Here is a 15783-nt window from a genome sequence, read left to right on the forward strand (position 1 = left end):
TCAGTCCTCCATCAGCACGTCCTCTCACTCCCAGATCTATCTATCTATCTATCTATCTATCTATATACACACACACACACTCTCTCTCTAACTAACTGGAGTGAGAGCCTTTTTATACCAGGTGTCCTGATTAGCCAGTCTGTCCTAATTGATTCTAGCAGCTTCTTAATTGGCTCCAGGTGTCCTAATTAGCCTGCCTGCCTTAACTGGTTCCAGCAAGTTCCTGCTTGTTCTGGAACTGCCCCTGTTACCTTACCCGGGGAAAAGGGATCTACTTAATCTGGGACTAATATATCTGCCTTCTATCGCTCTTCTGTAGCCATCTGGCCTGACCCTGTCACATTAGGCAATTTATTCCAGTGCTTAACCATCCTGACAGTATTATCTAGACCATCCCTGACACCTAGATGGTCTAGATAATACTTAGTCCTGCCATGAGTGTAGGGGACTGGACTAGATGACCTCTCAAGGTTCCTTCCAGTCCTGTGATTCTATGATCATGTCCCCTCTGTCTTCTCTTCTCCAGACTAAACAAACCCAATTTTTTCAATCTTCCCTCATAGGTCATGTTTTCTAGACCAATAATCATTTTTGTTGCTCTTCTCTGGACTTTCTCCAGTTTGTCCACATCTTTCCTGAAACGTGGCACCCAGAACTGGACACAATGCTCCAGTTGAGGCTTAATCAGCGTAGAGTAGAGAGGAAGAATTACTTGTCGTATCTTACTTGCACCACTCCTGCTAATACATCCCAGAATGATTTTGGCTTTTTTTACATCCAAACACAAGGTCCTGGAATCTGAAACAAGAGGCAGATAACACCCTGGTAGCTGTCCAAGCAGCAGAGTTATGGAACACATGATCCAAAAGCCAAAGAATAAAGAGTAGACTGTATCTGAGAGAGGGCAGCAGGTGCAGGAGCAAAGTGGGTCCGGTAATTAGATCTGCATCCATCCTTATGTAGACAGTGAAGCATGGCACTGGAGCTAGACATAACAGACCGTCCTCTGCTATGCTGTCTCCTCTTGCTTTGCGGTTCTATTTTAAGGATTCCTCCCCCTGAGGCTGTGGGGAGCTGCAAATCGGCTGGATTGGACTGAGTTTGTTAATGTTGCCAGTGTAATGTATTTAATGTCCTTGTAAAGCCCCAGGTCTGCAGCAGACCTGTCACAGAACTGGGGAGCAGCCCGTCCGCTCTGTCAGAAACCAGCACAGCCCCAAACACTCATTCCATGGGATCATTTTCACTTTTCAGTTAAAATCTGGCTCTGCCCACTTCCTTAGACACCCTCCCCCAGTAACCTAAAACTGTGTGGGGAGGTTATTTGGAATCCTTTTCAATGCTCCTGCACTTTGATGTGCTGTTTTGTTTTCTGATGTATTTCTCCATTTAGTTGGCTGTCATAATGTTAGAGCTCCACGGCTGATGGACGGAAACTCAGTAGAGCTGATCTCACTTGAAGCAAACAGCATTTCAGTCCATTTCAAGCAGTGAGCAAATCCCGGCTTTTCATAAAAATGCTGTTCTCCAATAGTTCCCATGTTGTTTCAGGTGGTTGTGAGTGAGTCCTTCTGGATCTCCTAGACCATGATTAATGGCCTTTCCCTCTTTCAGCATTATTCAGAGCAGTAAAACACAAATGTACAACTAAAAGATGCTGGAGATTGTGTCTTCTACCCCAGCTGTCGAGACAGCTCACTGAGGGATTCTGTTGAGGACAGTTAGTCTCTCTTAAAACGGGAGCCTAAGAATGATGCTGGTGGAAACGACCTGCATGGGTCCTTCTGAATAAATCTCAGAGTTCACAAATAGCCCACAGACCCTCTCCGATACAGCTATGATGTTTAGGGTTTATCTGCATTCCATCTTGAGCTTATCCTAGCACTGGCCAAGAGCCAATTAAAATGTGTCTATCGCAGGGCAACTCTGACAGGGTCTATGTCACTACCTGGCCTCCTATGAAAAACTCAGCTCAGTTTCTACCACCCTCATCGCACAAGCCTTCAAGGGCAGGTCTCTGAGAAGGGCTACTTAGGAGACACAAGGAGGAGAGTACTTGGGAAACTCGGATCACAGGGCTCAGTTTTGGTTTCCTTTCTAATCGTTAACTAATGTACTGTTTTGTCATAAACCTTGACGACTTGGATTCTCCAAAGCTTAAGAGAATTAGTCCGATTGAAATTCACTGGAAATTGGATGCCAAAGTCCCTTAGATGCCTTTGAAAACCACAGCCTAACTCTTGAGAAAAGACCTTGCTGGCTGCATCTGGATTTTGATTAGTTGGTTTTGCAGAGTCATTCCTTTGGTTTACAGCTTTATTGTCAAACTAAGTAACCCCTGCAGCAGCAGGGGGTTCCGATTCCATGGCTCATTTAGTCCGTGGCCCCTCTGCCTACCCTGACAGCAAGGATGCTAATTAGTGTCAGTGGTGGAGGTTGTGGGTTTTTTTTTTTTTTTTTTTTAATCTGGTTATTTCCCCTAGGAACTGGAACAGGACCATCAAACCAATTTCATAGAGTTCACATAGGCCATAAGCCATCAGATGGTAATCGCTTGCGGTCACTGCTGACATGAGCTGAATTTGAAATAGAACCTTTCACCTGCAAGTCACTATCTCCTGGGTCCTGTTGTATTAATTTTGGCTCTTTGGGCCCATATAGTTGATCTAAAGTGTTAACACGAGCCTGAAACTGTCCAACACAAAAGAGTTTTAAAGAAGGTCTGGGGTTCGGCATATAGAGACCGTGGCCTGCACACCAGCAAAGTCATGCCAGAAGTTAGAAATGTATTGATTGAAATACACAAAAGGAAAGGAATCAAATAAGGCAAAAGGGATTGAAACTGAAATTGAGTGGCTATGTAAAACAAAAATCAAAACGTATCAACATCTCTTTTTAGAAAGGGTGAATATCGGTTAGTGTCTCTCATGCTGTCAAACAGTCCTCCTTAGTGGAGAGGAAAGGATTAGTTCCGTTCAATTTTGAGTCGGGGAACAATAGTAACCTTCCTGCTTTTTGACAAAACCGATGCAAAAGGGAGAGAAGAGATGGGACAGTAACAGGGAGGGGGAAATACGGCTTTTGTTTGTGTTCTCAGGCTACAGGGCAGCAGGTCAGTCCTGGATGGTGCTTTGGACTGGCAGTTTGGGCATAACAGCTGTTGCTCTGGATTCCAGCTCATCTGGCTGGTCTGGTCAGGTTCCTTCACTGGTCCGTCACAGGCTGAGTAGAACTAGATGGGCTGATGCAGTTGATTTCGGGATCTGGTGACAAGCCATGGGTGGGGGTAGGACAGAAAGGGACACCTGAGGAAGGGGAAGACAGAGCAGGATCTCACATGCATCAGGCTGGGATCCTCACTGATGTAGCGATGAGTTTCAGGGTCTGGTGTCTTTGAAAAAATCTTTCCGTTGCAGCCATGGTGATGGTTTCACCCCCGTTTCCCTTTCTAAGGGCCTCAAAAAGTGCAGAATAGCTCATCCTCTCATTATTGTATCTACCAATTAGGCCCAATTTCTGAAGCACCAATTTTGGTCCACTGATTTCCAGTCTCACACTTTTCGTGTCTACCAGGCATGATCTTAACACAGTCCTTGAGTGGCATCAGTAAACCGTCTCTGTTTAAATTAATTCAGTCTGTCTCCTTCCCAAATCTTTCTTAAACAATTTTTATATAACGGGTCATTGTAATAATTCATGAACCTTTACCTACTTTCCAACGGTTTGGCTCACAATTCACATAGGCCTGCTAGCCCTTAATTATTACAACAGTCCTCATGTGGTTTCAGCCTTCGTTATTAGATGTGATGAATTAGAACATTAAAACATAGAGTTCCTTAAGAAATCATTTCAGCCTGAGATGCTGCTTTTTCCCTGCCCGTCATTGCTTTCTCTTCCTTTTAACCATATCCTGTAGTGCCTCACTGGTACATTGAGGCCAATGGCTCTATTCTGATCTTGGCTTCTGGATCTTGTTGCAGGCTCGCAGTCACTCGTTGTGGAGGATTGAGCCCAGTGAAGGTGTAGTTCCCCCAGAGGCTGAGGTATCGCTGACTCTGATTGCTAACTTGGATGACACGGTGAAATTCCAAGACAAGATGAACTTGTTCATACAAAACAGCAATACCTATGTGATCCCAGTCCAGGCTGTTGGCATTGGTACCACGATTGTCACGGACAAACCCTTTGCTCCAGCACTCAACTTGGGACCCCATTTCAGGTAGGTCATCTCTCTGGCTCTCTCCTTTTCCTATGCTTCTTCATCTCCATGAACCAAATAAAGAGCCCCAGCAAGGACGTTTTTTCATTATAGTCCCTTAGGACTGTAGGTACAAGGGCATGGCTCCCATTGACTTAAATAGGCGCTACATAAGTGCATTGGAAGACATATTGTAGCCCTTTCAAAGTCACTTGTCACTTTAGAATGCTAACAAGATGGGACGTAGTTGACAAAATTCCACTAAGTGGAAATTGCAGAAGGTCCAGGAGGCTGAAGATTGACAAACGATACATAAAAAAACCTTTTATTTTTTGATCATTCAAACATTTTGCTCCTTTTTTCACCTGATGGGTGGGTCATGACCCCCACTCCCCTGCAGCAGCAGTGAATCTTGATGTTGCTCTTTAGCAGCCCCTCTTCTAAATTAACAGTACCATTTTCTTTCTACCTGCAGCAGGCTCCACACCTCAGCAAAATTTGTCTTTGTCCTTGAACCTTCCCTAGCTCACTTATTTCATGGGTCCCCTGCTGGAGTTCTGGCTATTAGTGTCAGGGCTGGGACATAGGCAGTCAGGCCTAGTGGTTATCTTGTGGGGTGGGCGCAGGTCCCCATTGCCAGCTGGAGTTCAGAACTAGAAGGTCAGGAACTACAAGTTAGATACCAGGAATCAGGCTGAGTCAGGAAACCAGGTGGTTGAGATCAGGAGCAGGCAGTGTTGGATGTGCGGTTCAAAGCAGGGTGGAACCCAGTTATATTTAGTCCTGCCATGAGTGCAGGGGACTGGGCTAGATGACCTCTCGAGGTCCCGTCTAGTCCTATGATTTTATCATTCTATGACGTCTTATTCCTTCTTCTGGCTTAAACAGGGGAAGTAGGCCAATCAGGAGCCCCAGTCTTCCAACAGTTGGGGCCCAAAGGCGAGTTCTGGGTGAGCTGGGTTTCAAGGAGTCCTGGTTCTAGCATATGCTAGTAAGTCATCAGTGAGGGGGTTGGAGCATGATGCTGCCGGGAAACCTGCAGATCCAGGTTAGAGACCTGCGAGTCATGACAGTTAGCCTCTCTTCTCATCTTTCTTCATGTCTCCCCTCCTCTTGTGCCTCATCTTTTCCCACCAATCTCTCTTGGCTTTAGGGCAGAAGCTGGAAGAAAAGCTTTATCTCTTGATTGGAAAAGGGAGAATGACTGCAAGGTCCTGTTCTGAAAATAGTTGCGGGAAAGCAAAAGTCCATTGACCTTGGATGGTGAATGGAAAAGAGATGAGTCTCAAATGGAAGAATTTAGCTCAAGGGTTTGGGATATGATAGTTTTCAGTCACCTAGACTAGTTTTGAGCTTTAGTTCCATTTGAGTGTAGATGTCTGGGGCGTTTTGTGATCCTTGGTTAACTATAAGTAAGGCTGTATTTTAGTCACGGGTATTTCTAGTAAAAGTCACGGACAGGTCACAGGCAGTAAACAAAAATTAATGGCCCATGACCTGTCCATGACTTCTACTATATAACCCTGAATAAATCTTGGAGCAGGGCGGCCCTGGGGTGCCCGGGATGCTGGGGGGGGAGCGGCCCTGGGGCGCCACGGGTGCTAGGGGGGGGAGGGCGGTGGTGTGCAGCCCGTGGACCCCCGCTGGTGCTGGAAGGGGGGAGGGCAGTGGCGTGCAGCCCGTGACCCCCGCTGGTGCTGGGAGGGGGGAGGGCAGCAGTGCACAGCCTAGGATTGCCAACTTTCTAATTGCCCAAAACCAAATAGCACTTCCCTGAGACCCTGCCCCCGCCCTTCTGAGGCCCTGCCCCCACTCACTCCAGCCCCCTCCCCCCCCCCCGTCACTTGCTCTGCCCCACCCTCACTCACTTTCACTGGGGGTGAGGGCTCCAAGTGGGGCCAGAAATGAGGGGTTCAGGGTGTGGAAAGGGGTTCTGGGCAGGGGTATCGGAGGGGGTGAGGGCTCTGGCTGGGGGTAAGGGCTCTGGGGTGGGGCTGGGGATCAGGGTTTTGGGGTGCAGGAGGGGGCTCCGAGCTGGGGCCAAAGGGTTTGGAATGTGGGAGGGGGCTCAGGGCTGGGGTAGGTGATTGGGGTGTGGAAGGGGGTGCAGGCTCTGGGAGAATTTGGGTGCAGGAGGGGGTTCTGATCTGGGGCAGGGGGTGGGGTGCGGGGTCTGGGAGGGAGTTAGGGTGCGGGAGTAGGTTCCGACCTGGGGCAGGTGGTTTGGGGTGCGGACTCCAGATGGGCAGCGTTTACCTCAGGCGGTCCCTGGCTCCGCACTGCTCTCGAAAGTGGCTGGCTTGTCCGGCCCCTACGTGGAGGCGCAGCCAGGAGGCTCTGTGTGGTGCATGCTGCCTGCGCCTGCAGGCGCCACCCCAACAGCTCACATTGGCCATGGTTCCCAGCCAATGGGAGCTGCAAAGCCGGTGCTGGGAGCAGAGCCAGCACGTGGAGCTTCCCTGGTCGTCCCTGCGTCTAGGGGCCAGACATGCTAGCCGCTTCTGGGAGCTGCACGGAGCCAGGGAAGGCAGGGAGCCTGCCTTAGCCCCGCTGTGCCACCAACTGGACATTTAACGGCCCGGTCAGCGGTGCTGACCAGAGCCACCAGGGTCGCTTTTCGATCAGGCATTCTGGTTGAAAACCAGATGCCTGGCAACCCTAGTGCAGCCCAGGACCCCCACTGGTGCTGGCGGGACTGGCAGGCTCCCTACCTGGCTCCGTGCCTCCCCAAAAGCAGTGACATCCCCCTCGCTCAGCTCTTAGGCAGAGACATGGCCAGGCAGCTCTGTGTGCTGCCTCTGCCCAGACCGCCGGCTCTGCAGCTCCCATTAGCCGGGAACCACTGCCAATGGGAGCTGTGGGGGTGGTGCCTGCAAGCAGAGGCAGCACGCAGAGCTACCTGGCCACGCCTCTGCCTAGGAGCTGAGCAAGGGGTATATTGCTGCTTCTGGGGAGCATCCTGAGGTAAGCGCTGCCCAGAGCCTGCCTCACCCTGTCCATTGCCCCAACCCCCTGCCCCCTCCCACACCCAAACTCCTGCTGCTTCTGGGGGAAGGGGGGGGCACGGTGGCCCGAGACTTCCCCAGCAGCGGCTGGTGCAACTGGCCCAGAGGCTGCCTGCGCTGCTGCAGGGCCAGGTGTAGCGGTCGCTGCAGAAATCATGGAGGTCACGCAAAGTCATGGAATCCGTGACTTCCGTGACAAACTTGCGGCCTTAACTAAAAGCTCCATAAAGGCTTGGGTTTGTCCACCACTGTTTCCATGGCTATTCCTGATGGTTGATCAGACATGTCCCGATGGCCAGATTGGATGCATAGTGATAAGATGTTGGCAGCATTACTCGATTCATGTTCTTCTGACAGTCTTTCTCCTCCTATCCGGCAGCATCTTCCTGCGGTTAAGCCACCATTCCAACTAGCTGCAAAACTGCAACTAAATAAAGTGAAGTGGGGCATAGATACTAAGATGAATTTGGCTTTTACTGAACCAGAAATAAGGCATCTGTACAGAACTTGATTTAAAGTTCAGATCTGTCATTGCGCATTGCACGAGATGGCATATTTCACACAGCCATTGTATGCTTCAAATGCATTTCTAACACTTTCTTTCACGGACTAACTTGGAATATGGTGTAAATTCTGTTTTTGTATTTAGCCAGGTATGTTATACTCACTTTTCATTGGCTGCATATTCTTTACCTCCAAAACAAGACAGTAACTGTGCCATGAACAATTCCTCTGCCAGTCATGCTTATATTAGTATCCAGTGAAATAATTACTACCTTAGTCTTGATGTTTCTGTGCATAATGGAATCAATGTCTCATTGACTATTCATTTCATGTTAGCTCTTGTTATTTAGCCCCTGATGTCACTCCAGTCTAACAGCAGACAGGGCCCGGCCCTGTGCTCACTGTAGCTAATGGGGAAACTATTGACTCTGTCTAGTTCTTGTAGCACGCTTACCACCGTCTTCTCAGAATCTCTTCAATGAGAACAGAGCCTTAGAGCCCAATCCTGCTAGGTGGTGAGCACCTCCTGGTGGGGTAGAAGTTAAAGGCACTCCGCTCCTATCTGGAGCAGGCCATTAATCTGTAGCAGTTGAAGAAAAGGGTGACAGTCTACCCAGATGTTCAAATACAGATGCACACTGTGTTTTCTCATTGCAATGAAAGAGGATCTCTTTAGCAGCAAAAAAAGCTTTAGCTTCTCTAGGAAATGAAGTTGCAGGATGCAGACCACCCAGTGCCCTTTCTTTCCTTTAGTCTGAAATCCCTGGAGGTCATGCATGAATCCAGTTATCTCAGCCAGTTCCCACAGGGAGGCCTGGGGGTTTAAACGTCAAGCTCCATTGGCTTGGCAGTGCAGAGATCTTAATGAGAGGAATCACAGACAGGATTCGGTCCTTTCAGGGTCATGTTGGGAAAGGGTCAATATCTCCCCTCCAGTCCTCCAAGGTTTATTTTGTAAAATGTAGATGGATATTTATGTAGCTACACTGCAGCTGGGAGGTGTCTACAATCGGATTGATCTAGCGTGCTGAAAACAGCAGTCTGGCCACAGTGGCTCGAGCTAGCTGCTCATATCAGGGGGCAGGCAGGATTGTACTCCTGTGCCTAGCCTGAGCCACCACCTGTGCTCAGCGGCTACACTGAAGGGAAGTTGTAACAGACAACAGGGCTGGGTACTTGCTTGCCTCTCCTGCCAGGGCCAGTTTAAACCAGCTCACTTTGTGGGACTCTGGGGACTAGCTTTGCACAGATACGTAGAGGATATTAAAGAGATAAAGGTAAGGAGAAGCATAATTACTGCAAATGCTGAGATTTGGTCCTTTCTGTTTCATTCTTTACAGGGCCAGCTCCAGCTTTCTTGCCGCCCCAAGCGGCGAAGGGGAACAAAAAAGCTAAAGCTGCGATCGGCGGCACTTCGGCGGCAGCTCTACTGCTCCGCTTCATTCTTCGGCGGCAATTCGGCAGCCGGTCCTTCCCTCCGAGAGGGACCGAGGGACCCACTGCTGAGTTGACACCGAAGACGCGGACGTGCCGCCCTTTCCTGCGCTGGTGCCTGGAGCCGGCCCTGACTCTTTATTGCAGCTTGTTAGGAGGCGCTCCGTAAACTGAGGGCCATTTGGCACAGAGTGGCTCTTTAAAAAGTATATTGTGTTAGCCATCGCTTCAAGCCACACAAGTCTCTTGGGATGTCCCAACATGGCATTCTGTTAAGAGTTAGTGTTAATGCTGTGGGTGCAGTTGAATAGCTGCGTTCCAGCAATCATAGAATCATAGGGTTAGAAGGGACAACAAGGGTCATCTAGTCTAACCCCTTGGCAAGATGCAAGATTTGTTGGGTCTAAACTAACCTTTGAAAACCTCCAGTGAAGAAGCTTCCACAACCTCCCTAGGCGTCTGTTCCATTGGCCTACTGTTTTTACAGATAGGAGCTTTTCCTGAGAGTTAATCTAAATCTGCTGTGCTGTAGTTTGAACCCACTGACTCTTGTCCTGCTCTCTGGGGCAAGAGAGAACAATGTTTCTCCATCTTTTTATGGCAGCCTTTCAATATTTGAAGACTGCTGTCATGTCCCTTCTTAATCTCCTCTTTTCCAAACTAAACCTACCCTGTTCCTTCAGCCTTTGCTCACATGACTTGCATTCCAGCCCTTTGAGCATCTTTGTCGCTCACCTCTGGATCCTTTCTATGCATTGGTGACCAAAACTGGACACACTACTCCAGCTGAGGCCTGACCAGTGCTGAGTAGAGCGGTACTATCACTTCCATGCTATGCCTCTATTAATGCAACCAAAATTGCATTTCTTTTTTTGCCACAACATCACATTGGTGACTCATGTTGAGGTTGTGATCCACCACAACTCCCAGATCTTTCTCAGCAGCGCTGCTGCCAAGCCAGTTATCCCCCATTCTGTATTCGTGCATTTGGTTTTTCTTCCCTAGTGTAGCATCTTACATTTGTCTTTGTTGAATTTCATGTTTTTGTCTTTAGCCCAGTTCTCCAATTTATTAAGATCCCTCTGAATTGTAGCTTTATCCTCCAAAATGTTGGCAGTCTCCCCCCCCCCCCCCACTCCTTCCCAAGCTTTGTGTCATCTGCACATTTGATCAGTATGCGCTTTATTCTTACATCCTGGTCATTGACACAGATGTTAAACAACACCGGACCCAGAACAGATCCCTGTGGAACCCCACTTGAGACCTCCCTCCAAACTGACATCATTCCATTAATAGTTTCTCTTTGTTTGTGGTTGTTTAATCAATTCTGTATCCACTTAATGCGCCAAACCCGCATTTCTCCAGCTGACTTATCAGAATGTCACGTGGGACTGTGTCAAAAACCTTGCTGAAGTCCAGGTATATTATGTCCACCGCATTCCTCCTATCCACCAAACCAGTTACCCTGTCAAAGAAGGTATGATGGTATCATGCTGGTTTGGCATGATTTGTTCTTGGTAAATCTGTGCTGGCTGCTAGTGATCACCCCTTCATCCCTCCTCCCTCCCCCCGGTATTGGCAAATTGAATGTTTTATACATTTCTCTAGTATCTTCCCAGTTAAATAAATGACCTTTTGCTCTCTCAATAGAGACACCCCACCATCAGTAACCTTTTCCATCTGCCTCTATTCTGCTGTTCTTCTAGTCTGGATCCCTGCTGCTATCACTTCAAGATAACCAATCGTGGACGACGAACCCATCAGCTCTACTGGATGACAGAAGGTTTCCCTCCATTTCGCCAGCGTAACCATTTCCCTGCTATCGGTAATGCCAAGGGCAAGAACTCCCCCCAGAGACCAGAGACCCCCTCTCCGGTGTTTAAGCTTCGACCATTAAGGATGGAGCTGATCCCAGGCAAGACCATGGATGTGATGCTGGAAGGCTCCTCTGACACCCCTAAGGTAAAGGACTGCAAGAGCTGCAGCGTTTCAATTAGATTGTTGCCACTGGTATTTCTTAGGCTGGTCCCTTGACATTTATCTTAGAAAATGATCAATTTCTTTCAAGAATTGCTGTAATGCCACAAGTTACCATGGTAGCACCAGTTGCTTTTCTTGCTTGGGCACTATTAGTCGCTAAGGCTTTTCTTGTTACTATAGCTACCATAAACCCAACATTCAAATGCCAAAATACCAGCTGACTTCTGGGGCAAGCAACAAGTTACAGGGAGTCATGTGCTGAGGCAGAAGGGAAGTCTGAAGAAATAATATTGAAGTGTCTGGAGAGATTAGGATCACAGCCAGAAAGTAATTAGAAAAATGCAAGGTAATCTAATGGGAGAGGGGAATAATCCAAAACACAGCTATGTAACGGGGCGAGTCACCTTGAACACAGGCATTACTTATATTTATAAAGAAATTTTAAAAATGTCCATTTAACATGCTGTGTCCTGTCGGGAAACGTTGGACCTAATGCATTGTTTTTAAAGAACGCAGAGTGATATCTTCCACTCTAAGAGGCTGTTCCCACAGATCATTATATTTGACAGCTCGTTTCTCATCAATATTTTCCATCCCAGTATGCCCTGCCCTTCTGTCCCAGGGACAGCATGGGACATCAAGTATAGCACTGCAGCATGCTGTGAAAGGCACTAAACCCAGGCTCCAACCGGCTAATGGGGGGGAAACCGGGAATGCTGAAAGAGACTTAGATGTGATAATGGACAACAAAGTTCAGGGCTGTGTGTATGCACATTACAGCACAGGGACCTAATCATCCCTTTCCACTGACCCCACACTCCCCTTTCCTTCCTTGAGTGAAAGGAGCCTTGCACCATTGGTTTGAGGCTTGGGGAGGACTCAGAAGTGGGAGTGAAGCTGTCCGTCCCAACTGGTGGCAGAAGAAAACCCAGTTTTCGCACTTCTGCATGGCTTTTTCCAGGCAGCAGAGATTCTGGTTGCTGTACGGTTCTGTTAGGACTGCTACTGGGGTATCCTATTTAGTTATGGGCACCTCATTACCTGATAGATGTTGACACATTGGATTGGGCCTAAAGAAGAGAATCAAACGATCAGGAGGCTAGAGGGACTGACTTGCTGTCAGGATCCTGACAAGGGCAGTCGGGACCAAGGGTCAGAGCCAGGTGAAACCTGGGGCTGGGAGTAGCAGAGGAGTTCATGGTCAAATTCCAGGCTGGGGTCAGAGTCCAGGTCAGGAGGCGAGATCCAAATCAAGCCAAGGTCAAAGACAGGAATTCAAGAACAGGAATGATCATGGCAGCTACAGGAGATCCACACTGTTGCCTAGACACTTCGTGGACCATCCCTTGGGTTTACCTAGGGTGGGGAGCCAATCAGGAGTCATGAGGCTGCTGCCTCTCAGACCCCTTGAGGCAGGACTTTCCGTGGTCTGTGCCTGCAGCAGGCCTGGGTAGTGGAGCATGAGCTGGTTATAGATGCTGCTCGGTGGCAGCATGTAGGTGTTCACTGCCCGGCAGCTCTGCAGGCCTCAGCTCAAGACTGAGAAGAGCTCTGGGTACATAGCTTGGATATGTGACAACTTTAGCAAGTACCGGGAGGGCGCCAAACTCCAGGGAAGGAGGAAAAGTGTTGTTATAGCACCACAGGGGATAGCTTAGGAGTAATGGGATGAAATTGAAGAAGATTTGCAGATGATACAAAACTACTCAAGATAAGTCCCAGGCAGACTGTGAAGAGTTACAAAAGGATCTCTCAAAGCTGCGTGACTGGGAAACAAAATGGCAGATGAAATTCAATGTTGATAAATGCAAAGTAACGCACATTGGAAAACATCATCCCAACTATACATATAAAATGCTGGGGTCTAAATTAGCTTTCTCCATTCAAGAAAGATCTTGGAGTCATTGTGGATAAGTCTGTGAAAACATCCATTCAAAAAAGTGAACAGAATGTTGGGAATCATTAAGAAAGGGATAGATAATAAGACAGAAAATATCGTGTTGCCTCTATATAAATCCATGGTACACCCACATCTTGAATACTGCATGCAGATGTGGTCGCCCCATCTCAAAGATATATTGGAATTGGAAAAGATTCAGAAAAGGGCAACAAAAATTATTAGGGGTCTGGAACGGCTTCCGTATGAGGAGAGATTAATAAGACTGGGAATTTTCAGCTTAGAAAAGAGAGGGTTAAGGGGGGATATGATAGAGGGCTATACAGTTATGACAGGTTTGGAGAAAGTAAATAAGGAAATGTTATTTACTCCTTCTCATAACACAAGAACTATGGTTCACCAAATGAAATTAATATGCAGCAGGTTTAAAACCAACAAAAGAGTATTTTTTCACACAACACACAGTCTCTGGAACTCTTTGCCAGAGGATGTTGTGAAGGCCAGACTATAACAGGGTTCAAACAAGAACTAGATTAGTTCATGGATGAATGGCTATCAACCAGGATGGGCAGGAATGGTGTCCCTAGCCTCTGTTTGCCAGAAGCTGGGAATGGGCGACAGGGGATGAATCACTTGATGATTACTTGTTCTGTTCATTCCCTCTGGGGTACCTGGCATTGGCCACTTTTGGAAGACAGGACACGAAGCTAGATGGACCTTTGGTCTGACCCAGTATGACCGTTCTTATGTTTTTGTGTAAGGTGACTCAGAAAAATCTCCTGACGTGAGAGTTGTTGTGTTGGCCAGTTGACTCCCAAGGAATGTGTTGCAAGCCCCAACGCAGAGAACTTTTCAAACTGGATCAGACAAACACAAACATAGAGGAGGAAGGAATCTTGCTTTGACAAGGAAAAGAGCTGACTGGATTATAGGGTCCTTTCTGCCTATAATTTCTGTGATGGTTTTGAGGGCAGGTTTGCTGTCATCAGGATTCCTTTTTTATCTATTTTCCTTAATATAACACCTATTTTTTAAAAAATGATTCCCTCCAGTTTTATAAAAGTGTTGTGCTTGGCAAAGGGATAGATCATAAAAATATTAATTTGATGCTTTAGTTATTATGGTCATAGGTAGCACCTAACTCTCAAGTGTCTTCATCAGGAGTTGCAGAACACATGGTATTATGGAAATGTTAGTATTGAAAAAACAGAGTGCAGTATAGAGAAACACAGGAAATGTTACAGACAGATGTATATAGCTTTATTCCTATAGGCTATGGTGCCCAGTGAGTGCCAAGAATAGGTAACAGGCTGCTGTTCGTGCACATGGAACCCATTGGCTTTGTACCAGCAGCCAAGACGTATCTCAGTACTGCTGCTAGTGTCGCACTGACAATGAGCTGTGACTGTTTCCTGCACAGGTGGTGAAGGAACGATTGATTTGCCATGCCATTATAGGGAAGCAGTCTGGGAAGGAACGGATAATGCAAGTGGACGTCACATGTGAATTCATCGCACCCATTCTGCACCTCTCCTCCAAAGAGATCACTTTCCGAGTGGAGAAGGTAAAGCATTAGGCTGACTGCTGGCATTTAATAGATAGTCAGCCAAATGGCTGTTTGAAAGGATGTGTGTGTGTGTGTGTGTGTGTGTGTGTGTGTGTGTGTGTGTGTGTGTGTGTGTGTGTGTGTGTGTGTGTACACAAACATGTGCAAAGACTGTGTGAAATCCTGGCCCCATTGAAGTCAATGGGAGTTTTGCAATTGACTTCAGTGGGGTTAGGATTTCGCCTTTAATAGTGTTTTACATGGTCAATCTCCTTTAGAAGCATTAATTAATTCCTCACCGTCCCGCTATGCCTGTGGGTAGATAAGGTGCAAGCAGTGGGAGGGATTAGCTGCCCCGAGTACCTACTTTTCATCTTGGCCAGGATCATACTTAGGGCAGCCAGCCAAGGTGGCTGCACTTCTATTTTTACCACACTAGCTAGGGTGGGGGTGTCTGCTTGAGCTGGAAATTACACCTCCCCGCTGGAGTGTAGATAAACCGCAAGAGCAGTTAAGTGACCTTCCCAAGGCCCCTGGGCAAGTCGCATGATAGTGTGTTGAGAAATAAAGAACTGATCCGCTTCCGTGTGGGATGGTGCCATAGCAATGCTGAGGCCACGAGCGGGGTTCCAGATCATCACACATGAATGCCAGTAAAACCATTGCCCCACCCCACTATGTGAGCTCTCTGTGCATCTGATTTAGGAAAGATTCAAAGACTTTCTTGCTTGTCTTTCTCATGCAAGTAACCCCATTGACTTTAATGGGATGCCTCAGATCAGTAAGGTTGGCAGGATTTACTCTGTGAATAAAAGCCCTTTGTGCCAGTTAGACTGAGAAAGATTCACTGTCTATTAGTTAAAGTATAGGACTTGGAGTCAGGGGACCTGTGTTCTGTTCCCCACTCTGCCACTGAACTTTCCTGTATGATCTTGGTCAAGTCATTTCACTTCTTTGTGCCTCTACTTCCCCATCTGTAAAATGGGGATAGTAATACTTCCCAGCCTCACATGTTATGGTTTGTAAAGTAAATGCATTTGAGGGAGAAAAGGGCTAGAAAGTATTAATAGTGATAGAGCTGGTTGAAATTTTTCAAACTTTGCCAATTTTGGGTGTGTGAGAATTTTGAAATTAGAAAAGGAAAAAGAAAAGGAGGGGAGAGGGAAGGGGAGAAATTGACAAAATGGTCATTGAAAAGTTTCCCCAATTTTTGACGAGT

General features: G+C 47.4%; 1 protein-coding gene across 2 annotated transcripts in view; it reads left to right on the plus strand.

Annotated features, from left to right (window-relative positions):
- HYDIN (HYDIN axonemal central pair apparatus protein) overlaps positions 1 to 15783 on the plus strand; it is a 446593-nt gene that overhangs the window by 248073 nt on the left and 182737 nt on the right. For both annotated transcript variants that reach the window (XM_065567801.1, XM_065567802.1), the window contains 3 exons: positions 3981 to 4219; positions 10848 to 11103; positions 14439 to 14582. In XM_065567801.1, coding sequence (XP_065423873.1) covers positions 3981 to 4219; positions 10848 to 11103; positions 14439 to 14582 — 639 coding nt within the window. The remainder of the gene's footprint in view (positions 1 to 3980; positions 4220 to 10847; positions 11104 to 14438; positions 14583 to 15783) is intronic.

This window comes from Chrysemys picta, chromosome 14 (genome assembly GCF_011386835.1).
Source record: "Chrysemys picta bellii isolate R12L10 chromosome 14, ASM1138683v2, whole genome shotgun sequence".
NCBI lineage: Eukaryota > Metazoa > Chordata > Testudines > Emydidae > Chrysemys > Chrysemys picta.